The 10,251-nt window shown below is 42.3% G+C and overlaps 1 protein-coding gene across 1 annotated transcript; it reads left to right on the top strand.

Annotated features, from left to right (window-relative positions):
- Positions 1-5,149: 5,149 nt before the first annotated feature.
- Positions 5,150-8,363, top strand: MYF5 (myogenic factor 5). The gene is made up of 3 exons (XM_044678432.1): positions 5,150-5,738; positions 6,970-7,045; positions 7,595-8,363. The coding sequence occupies exons 1-3, from the start codon at positions 5,238-5,240 to the stop codon at positions 7,786-7,788; spliced, it is 771 nt and encodes a 256-aa protein (XP_044534367.1). The 5' UTR covers positions 5,150-5,237; the 3' UTR covers positions 7,789-8,363.
- The last annotated feature ends 1,888 nt before the right edge of the window (positions 8,364-10,251 follow it).

Here is a 10,251-nt window from a genome sequence, read left to right as displayed (position 1 = left end):
TGGCTTTCAGATTCAGTAACCAAGCCTGAGCAGCTGAGCCATGTGCTCCCGCAAGCTGTGGCTCTAGGCACCATCCTTCTCCCCAGTCTCAAGTCCTCATCCCTTTGATCTCTCCTGGGAGTCCTAGTATCCAAGCAGAGGCCAATGTCTTCTTCAGCTGTCTTCCCCACAAATTCTTCCAGCAGCTCTGTCAGGTACTAATGTGTTTACTTAGGTGTGTGGGCTTCCCAGAGCTGAAAGTAGCCAAAAGTTTAGCACATTGCAAAAATCTCCTTTAATAAGAATGGAAGTGGTTAAGACTCTCCCTTCACTGAAACTGATTAATAATGCTCCTCTGCCTCTGCCTCTGGTCAAAGAGAGAATAGAGGCTCTTGAAATGGCCTGCTCCTGCTATTCGACTTCTCAAGAAAATTCTTGGCTACTTCTCAGAGTTCTGGAATTCCTGGTGAACACCTCAGTCCTAAGCTCATTTATGTACAGGGCTGCAGTAAGAGGCCCATAAATCACCTTGTTTTAACTGTAATAATCTCTATTAGTAAAAGTTGTGAGAATGATTTAAAGGTGTCTGCAAAAATCAAGGAGCCTCTTAGAATGACTCATTTTCATTTGCAGAGTCTCACCTCCCTGACACAAATTACTAGAATTATATAAAAAAGCAAATACCTGCTTAAAAAAAATAAAAACAGAAAATCAGTGTCAGCAACCTTCATTTATTCAGAAAGCAAATGGACTAACCAAAACAGGCTGTAGCACACAACTGCTTGTGTCCTCTGGCTTAGATAAAATTAGCTTTGATCTAGCACCAATAAATGCTTAAGGTGTGCAGGGCACGGCTCCTTCCCGTGTCAAAAATAAGGGACTGTGATTGAATAGATTTTTCCCTGGGTATCTTGGGCACCACATTTAGAAGAAATCCGGAAGTCTAGATGTCTGTTTGTGTGCATATTTATTGACTATACACATAGACATTGTTGTTTCTGCATAGTTTTTGTTCACAGATATTTTCTTCCATCTTCCCTCCCTCAGAGAGCCATTCCTTTTAATAAAGAATTAACAAGGGAGGAAGAGAAAAGCAATCGGTTCAGCAAACCTAACCAACATCTTGGTGCTCCTCTCCCCTAGTCCCTCACTTCTGGAAAGGAGGCCGAAAGTGCAGAGGTGAATGGGGACACCCTTTCTAACTGTGCTTTTTCATTCTGGACGTGGTACATGATTCTTAGAAGTCAACTAATCAGAAAAGTACTTGAAGGTGGGAGTTGGTTTTCTTTGCCGCAAATGATCAATTCTCTCAAAAGGGGGCAGGGAGGAGAGCTGGAAATCAATTCAATCCGGATCCATTTCAATTCCTTCTTAAGTGTCATTATGTTTAAAGGCACAGATTATAAAATCTGATAGAAAACGTTCCCCAAGTTCTCTGAAAAGCTCTTTTTCCCACCCCCACATTTTCCATTTCCCCTATTTTAAGAATCCCCTAAAGAAGGGGCAGCGAAACCCCACTAGGAATCCCTGAGCTTTTGAAACCCTGGTTTCTTTCGTCCTTTGAAGATCGTCTCCTATTTTCGGATCTCTTTCTCGCCTCGCTTCTTAGTGCAGTTTAAAAGTTGTGTCTAGCTCTTTCTGGTGTCCTGGCATCCTATTTTCAGCACCTCAATCCCCAGAGCCCAGCGGTTTAAGTCTCCCCCCTCGCAAGCCCCATTAAGTAACCGGGGCGCTGGGGTTTGGGTATTTCTGCTGTTCCACTCGCCTTCTGCACGTTTGCAAATGTGTTTTGAGATCACTTTACCAAAGAGAACTGTAACCTCGGAGGGCTTCGCCTAATGACAGAGCCTCATGAGTGACAGCATCCTTCCCGGCACAAAGCTGGCAGATGGAGAAGGAAAAAAGAATGAAAACGTTGTGCGGTCTGCAGTAGCCAGTGTGGGGTAGGGTGCGGACAGGGGGGAAGGACAGAGATACATCGCGCATGGCCAAGACCCTCACCGGGAGAGGCTGTGGGAATCTGATGGAAAGTTTGGAGCTAAAAGAGAACGAAAGAATACCCTAGATCTAAGAAAGAAGTTGGACTTTGGCAAGCCAGTACAAGTGCCTCATAGAAAGGCATCCAGTGAAAGGTGATCAGAAGCGTCACACCTCTGCCCTAGTCCCTCCCCTACTACCCAGTTACAACTTTAAAGATCATGTTTGTTTGTGACCAGAGCACAAATCTGTAAACAGCTCTATTTTAGCACTTGCCCAGTGTGCTCAAGGCAAAATATCTGGGATCCACCAACCAATAAAGGTAGTCAGATTACTGCTGACCAAAAACCATGGCTACTTGGAAAATACTCCAACCCACTTTAAGTCAAGAAGCATTTGTGAAGTTCCTCCAATTTACACTCCAAAGGCTAGGTTACCAGTATGTATAGGGCAGACCTCGGAGGCGGCAAGATTTGGATTCAAGTCCCATCTTTGAATTCTACAGCCTTCATGAGCCTGGACAAATCACTTTATGCCTCAATGCTCTATTCCCTAAGACTTTTAAGTGTAAAACCTGTGTGATAGAAAGCAGGAGGTCTTAATAATCTAGAGTTCCTTTTTTTTTTTTATTACTATTCCAAATTCCAAACAAAATCTTCAGCACCAGGTAAAATCCCATCTTCTATTAGAAAATCATAGTTTCTCTCCTTTGTGATTATCTCCAATTTAGCCTGTCTATATCTTTTTTGCACTTAGTTGTTCACATGACATATTCTCCATTTAGACTGAATTCTTTGAGAACAGACTTTTTTTTTTTGCCTTTTTTTTTAAATCTCCAGCATTAAGTATAGTTCCTAGCACATAGTGGGAAATCAATAGGTACTTGTTGGTTTTATACTTCCAAATAATTGGGTTCCTTTGTAAACCTGTGTATTCTATTGTATACCTTTAAACACGTTTTAAGAAAGGATCCATGGACTTCCCCAGATTTCCAGAGGTGTATAACACACACAGAAAGTTAAGAATCCCTGGAGAGAGTTCCCTCTATCAGTGAAGTCACAGGTCCAATCTCTTATCCTAAAACTCCCCTTGAGATGGGGATCAGAAAGAGATTGCATACTGTTTTCTTCAAAGATGGCAGAGGGCATTTTAATGTTTCCAGCTACTTGGCCAAAGATTGCTCCCATTCAGAGTCTTGATTTTTTTTCTGTAACTTTATTCCTTTATCAGGTTTATGCTCTTAATACGGGATTCATTTCAAAGGCACGAATCCTGTTTATAGCCCTAAATAAACTGCAGATGTACTCCCTACTGGCCAGGCAATTAAAGAACTCTTTGGGGTGAGCAGTGTGGGGTTGTGCAAAATTTAAAAGAGAAACTCTTTCCCTAGGAAGGGTAGGAACCTGTAGGATTTGAAGCAGCAAAGACCTCTCTATTGCCATTCTCCTTCATCTCCAGCGACGCTCCCCTCCCCAAACCCAAACACTTTTGCCTCAATGAACCCCTGATAAAAGCAGTGTCTTTCTGGCTATTACTGACACAAGATCTCCCATTCAAGATCCCTTAAGGTAAAGGGGTTACAGAAAGTAAACAAAACAAAACAACCCCCCAGACCACCAAACAAACAAACAAACAAAAAAGTATTAGGAAGCCATAACACTTACTGGACAGACTGGCAGAATGAGGTTAAAGCAATGTCACTTCCTCTAGGAGCAGGTATGTGGTCCTAGAAGAGAGATAACCCAAACTAGAATCTAGTAACTAGATAATCACATATGGGCATATGCCTTGAGTAACCTATTTTCCTAAAATTAAAAACACAAGAACACAAGTTATCTGAATGTAGTCAAAGGGCTGGTTCTTGGGGCTCTGGCAACCGTCTGTTAATGGTTTCATTACCACTTTAATTACCATCCCCTTCCTTCACCCCCCACCACCACCTCCCCACCCAGGGTTACAATGATCTTGCTGCAAGCTTTCTGGAAGGCTTTTGTCACCAGTCTGTGTGAAGTTACTTAGGGATTGTGGGGTTAGAAATTTTACACTAGCAGGAGGGATTGTGGCTCCAGCAGCTGGGACGCATCTGTAACGGTGTAAGTTTGCTTGAAAGCAGAAAATGAGCAAACCCCAAGTCCTGCTTCTCTGTTATGTCTGTGGAAACAAGGGGGTCAGAGCTAGAGACCAAGCAAAGTTAGACAGATTAGCTTAAGATGTAATTTTCTCTTCCTTCCTTCTTTCCTTCCTTCTTCCCTCCTTCCTTCCTTCTTTTCTTCCTCTCTCATTCTTCTTTCCTTTCTTCCTCCCTCCCTGCTCCTTCCCTCTTCTTTCTCTGTGCCTTGTCTTTCTTTCTGAGGCTTGTTAGAGTCCCTTGATTTCTAAGGCTCAAGACCATTCCTATTCAAGTCTTCATTCATTTACTTGATTGCTCGCCTTTATGCCACCTCTTTTTAGGTGAGCAATGCTATAAGAATCTTAAGTCTTGAATTTAAGAAAGGCCTGATTTTCTTTAAAAAAAAAAAAAGTCCATTAAAGCAAATGCTCTCAAATGGTCTATTGGAGTCTTAGTAAGAAGAGTTCTCAACCTAGCCCAGCAAAAGAGGAAAACTTGGAATCTAATGGATTTCCAATGTATGAAACTCGTGTATTCTGCAGCCTTGTCGAAAGATTCACTGATGTCAAGTTATTGAAAAGGGGAACTAACTGCTTCAACAGGAGGGCCTTTCCCCTTCCACAGAACTTCTTTCTTTGTCTCTTCTTTGATTTTCTTTGTCTCTTCGAGAGATCGTTCGTCGCAGGTCTAGGTTGTTTCAAAGGGGAACAGTTGAAGAAGGTGGGCAATTTTATAGTTGAATTTGGGGTGTTGCTCGGAGCACGTTTGGAAATAATCTCTTGGTCTGGTTAAGTTGTGAGTGAGAGCAAGAGAGGAGGAGGAAAGGGGAGGGAGAGAGGAGAAGCCAGCCCCCATTAAAAAGAAACGCAGTAAAATCATTAACTAGTCAAAGGGAGCCGTAAACAGCAAATTGTCTCCTGGGGAAAGCAGGTTTGCCCAGACAGCCCCCAGTAGGGGTTGTGGTGGGATATGCTAATAATGAGTAGCCACTGTGGACCAGCCTCCCTCGCCATGAATATATAAAGAGGCCATGCCTCCCAGTTAAGGACACTGGCCTCTCCCCTAGCTAATTGCTGAGGAAATTGACCAAGTGGAACGCCAGGCTAACTTTCACGGGAGTCTCGCTCTCTGCGCTCCAGGTGCAGCATCCCACCCTCTCTCCTCTGACAGAATGGAAATGATGGAGAGTTGCCAGTTCTCCCCATCCGAATTCTTCTACGACAGCTCCTGCATCCCTTCTCCAGAGGGGGACTTCGGGGACGAGTTCGAGCCCCGAATGGCCTCTTTTGGAGCCCACAAAACAGACCTCCAAGGCTCAGACGAAGAGGAGCATGTGCGAGCCCCGACGGGTCACCACCAAGCGGGCCACTGCCTCATGTGGGCTTGCAAAGCCTGCAAGAGGAAGTCCACCACCATGGACAGGCGGAAGGCGGCCACCATGCGCGAAAGGCGGAGGCTGAAGAAAGTGAACCAGGCTTTTGAGACGCTCAAGAGGTGCACTACGGCCAATCCTAACCAGAGACTCCCCAAAGTGGAAATCCTCAGGAATGCCATCAGATACATCGAGAGCCTCCAAGAACTGCTGAGGGAACAGGTCGAAAACTACTACACTCTGCCAGGGCAGAGCTGCTCGGAGCCCACCAGTCCCACCTCCAACTGCTCCGATGGGATGGTAAGAAGTTCGTGCAGAGACGGCTCTCTCCCTTTCTTTTCTGATTACTGTTCAAAATCAATGAGAAGTCGCTTAGAGACGGAGCAGGTGGCTTGGTTTTCTAATTCAAAGCTCTCTAGGGGTCACTTTTAAATACTGCCTGGGCCCAGATTTGTAGAGATCTCCAGTGGCCCTGGTGTAAGAAAGCAGCCAGCCTGGTGCAGAGCCGACTAACTCAGAAAACCCGCTTCCTAGTGTTTGCTCCTCTCTACGTGACCTTAAGCTAGCTCTACGGGCTCTCCTTTTCTCACGTGCAGAATGGGGGGGGGGGGGTTGACCCGGATGATCTCTAGGGGTCCTTCTAACCCTGACCCTGGGAATCAGCTGTCCCAGTATGTGACTGACGTGTAATTGACACAACGTTGTTTGTATTTCTAAGGCAGTGGAGGGCACCCCATTCAGCAAGGTGCTAAAGGTGCTGCCTGCTAAGGTTGCTGCCAAGGTAGGAAGATCACAGAGTGGTCTTTGGGAGAAAGCAATGAAAACTTTTCTCTATGATGGGCCGTTTCCAAAAATGTCATTGAAGTCTGCCTTGCCACACAGAGAGAAGTAAGGGCTAACCTCTGAAGCCTACGTTGCCCATGTTTTTAATGACTTAATGAAGAAATGGAAAAAAAAAAAAAGCCCCCGCTCAAGCCATAACCCCTCCCCTGAGGAAGCCTGGCTCTGAGAAGTTGTTGATGCATTCTTTTCTGAGCGCGTTTGCTCCATCTGTGCCAGCTTTTAATGGGTTGTTGCCCTGGGAAAGTGTTCTCTCACAGAATTAGGGGAGCTTCCTCCTACTTCCAGCCATTCTTCATAGATAAACCTATGAATATTGCGATCTCCCCTCAAATCATCATGTCTCCCCTCATTTATCTCCTCTCCCCTCTTCCTCTTTCGGTCTCAAAGTCTCTGTATGTAACTCTTGTCTTTATATCTCTTTGTCTCTCTCTCTCTCTCTCTCTCTCTCTCTCTCTCTCTCTCTCTCTCTCTCTCTCTCCTCTTTCTCTTTTTTCCCTTCTTTGTCTTCTTCTTTCTCCCTTCACTTCATCTCTATGTCTTAGCAATTTCACTAGAGCTCTCCATTTAAAAAATAAAATTGAAGCAATGGGTTCAGAGAGGTCAGCAGAAGCTGTCTGACCCCTTGTTCAGAGTTCCAGGTTGTCAGAGACTAAAACCTCCTTTCTCACTTGTGCTTTGCTTGCTCTAGGCTGAGTGCAACAGCCCCGTGTGGTCCAGAAGAAATAGCAGTTTTGACAGTGTCTACTGCCCTGATATGCCAAATGGTAAGTGCTAATGATTACAGATGAGCTTCAGACCTGGCCAAATGAACGATCCACTCTAGCAAAGGCTTCTTAAGCTCAGATGGATCCCTTTTTCAGGCTGGTGAAGCCTACAGACCTCTTCTCAAGCTATAAAATAAAATACACAACAAGATGACAAAGAAAACCAGGTATATCGTAATGCAATTTAAAGAATCCCGCTCTAAGCAAACCTCAGCTTTTTCAGGTCGGACTTCTTTTAGTTTTTATTGGGTGCTGACAAGTTAGTGATACTTTGAGCTTAGGACAAGCAAGCAAACAGATAAAAACAACCCAACAGGGGGGAAAAATCCCAGTCCCTACCCACTCCCCTTATCCTCAGCCATCAAAGACATGAGACATGTACTTTAGCCTGAGTCACCCAGATATTTGCTTCCAATTTCTGCTTCTCTTTTGCTATGGCCACCTGACGTTTGAGCGTGGGAGGAAAGGATCAAGAGAGACAAGGGAGGGCAGAGTAGCAAATCTTTCTACCCATGTCTAATTTATAATGGGTTTTTCTCCCATCCTCAGTTTACTCCACCGACAAAAACTCCACATTATCCAGTTTGGACTGCTTATCCAGCATAGTGGATCGGATCTCATCATCAGACCAACCTGTGTTGACTCTGCAGGACCCTGCTTCTCTTTCTCCAATTGCCAGCACTGACTCCCAGCCAGAAACACCAGGGGCCCCTAATTCCAGGCTCATCTATCATGTGCTATGAACTCTGAGACTTGAGATTAATTCCATCCACTGATTTTACCTCCAAGTACAGAATTAACAGGAAAGCCTGTTAGACCATGAAGCAGGAGGCTGTGCAAAATTCCAAGCTAAGACATTTTGTATATAAATATTTCATGTTGTATATTTGTGAATATTATTTGCCACTTTATAAGAAAATGTATTTAACTAAAATTTCATCATCATATGAATGCTTTGTTTGTACTTTTGATATATATTTTTAATGTTATTATTCATGGCAGAAAGTTGTTGGGAGGGAGAGCTCGCCAAAGTGCTTAAATTATATTTTCATAAATGTTACTTACCCAAAACATTCTTGGTGATTAGAACTCTATTTTCTACTTTAAATGATGGGTAGGATCAGTTACAGGAGACTTTAGTCACAATTCACTTTTGCTTGCTCCTAAAGACAGTTTTATTAAATAAAATAAAAAATACTGCCTAATATTATATATTTTACTCTTTTCTTATGCAAAATGCATCTTTCTAATGTAAGAATCAATCAGTATTTTTGTGGATATTTTCAAGATATGAGAAACTTTGGAAGTGCCACTATAAATAAAAACATCTACTCACAGAACTATGTTGGTCTGATTCTTTGAAGGAATAGGACAATTTCCAGCGAAAATAGAGTAGGGAATTGTACAAAGTCCTTAATGCTTCCCTTAGACAATAACAACACATCAGAATATTAAACTAACTCAGGTAGATGGCATTTTGAGGACCCATCTAAGCCCTGTTTACTTCACAATGTTAAATGCCAATGTGAAACCAGTTAGGTCTTTCATAGCTAAAGGATACCTTTTCTCACTTGACATTTCATGTGGAATGGTAATTCTATTATGGAAATGGAGTTCTGCAGGTGATTTTGCTCTAATGGCATCTAAATGGACCCAAAGAATTTATAGAATTAGGATGTTTACGAAAGGTTATTAAGACATAAATTAAATAATTATTGCTAGAGATACAGGTCAGTGAAGGACCTGGAGATGATATCATATCATGATGGAACTTTTAAATGTGACCTGGGGAAGAAGAGATTTAGCAGAACATATTAACTATCATTGCAAGGTTTAAGCATGGAAGACATAATCAATGTGCTTTGTTTGCAAATGAGCTAAGCAGAACTTGGGAATAATTAAGAGCAGTGTATGAAAGTTAGGAAGAAATGAATATATGGTTGAGGTAAGGAAAAATTTCCCAGTGATCAGAACTATCCCAAAGTGGAATGGGCTGTTTTCAGAAGTGATGAGTTTACCTGTATTAGAGATCTTCAAACAAAGGCTGAATGACCATTTTTGAGATATGTTTTGGGGAGATTCTTGTTTATGTATAGGTTGGAGTGAGAACAAACGATCGTGGATTTTGAGTTGGGGGACACTTAGAGGCCATGGAACCCATTTTCCTCATTTTACAGAGGAGGACACCAAACAGAGAAGCTGAGTGATGTAACAGGTCACACAGCAAATAAGCATCAAATACAATATTCTCTGAAGTCCCTTCTGAGTCTGAGATTCTGTGATTATTTTTTTCCCTTTCTGTCTACAACCAGATATTCTTTCAAGATTGTTAACTTGTTCCTGAGGGCTACAAATTTATTAAGGCATTGTATTTTTCTTTTTCTAGATTATTCAGACCAAGATAAAATTTGCCTGATGCTTCATCCTCGAGTCAACAGTTTGATATTGTAGGCAACAAGAGAAAAAAAACCTAAGTTAAATATTAGTTTGCATTATGAGAGGTATAGTTTCTAGAAGTAAGATGATAACTTCATTTTTGCTTTTCCCTAGTCATATGGCTAGATGGCATGGTAGATAGAGTGCCAGACTTGAAATCAGGAAGACTCAGCTTCTTTTTTTAAATTATTATTTTTTTTTTTAGGTGGTGGTGGTTGGCGGTTGGTGGGGTGGTAGTGGTGGTGAAGACTCTGCTTCTTGAGTTCAAACTTACTAACTCTGTTACCCCCAGCAAGTTATGTAAACCTCTCTGCCTCCGTTTCCACACTTGTTAAATAAGCTGAAGTAGAGAATGGCAAACACCAGTATCTTTGCGAATAAGACCCCAAGTGGGGTCATGAAGACACAGATATGACTGACAAACAAGTGAAAAACTTCCATCTTCAAACAACATCTTTCATTCAATGCTTCTATCAATACTTTAGTCACAGAGTTAAGCAGAGGATTCAGAGGTGGATGAAACACACTTCTGTAACTTCATTTTACAGCAGAAGAAACTAAGACCTGGGGAGATGGAACCAAGGTCACATATATAACAAGCAGTGGGAACTAAGATTAGAACCTTGATCTTCTGACTTCAAATCCAACACTTTTCACTCCATCATTGAGGCTTCTTTCATAACTATTTTCCTTTTTTAAAAAATAATGAAGCAAAATGGTTAAATAAACAAATATTTTAGCACTTTTTGGTTAATCTAGTCAAGGAAATA

The sequence above is a fragment of the Gracilinanus agilis genome, chromosome 5 (assembly GCF_016433145.1).
Source record: "Gracilinanus agilis isolate LMUSP501 chromosome 5, AgileGrace, whole genome shotgun sequence".
Lineage (NCBI taxonomy): Eukaryota > Metazoa > Chordata > Mammalia > Didelphimorphia > Didelphidae > Gracilinanus > Gracilinanus agilis.
The sequence above is the reverse complement of the archived record's forward strand: the minus strand, read 5'-3'. Positions and strand labels throughout refer to the sequence as shown.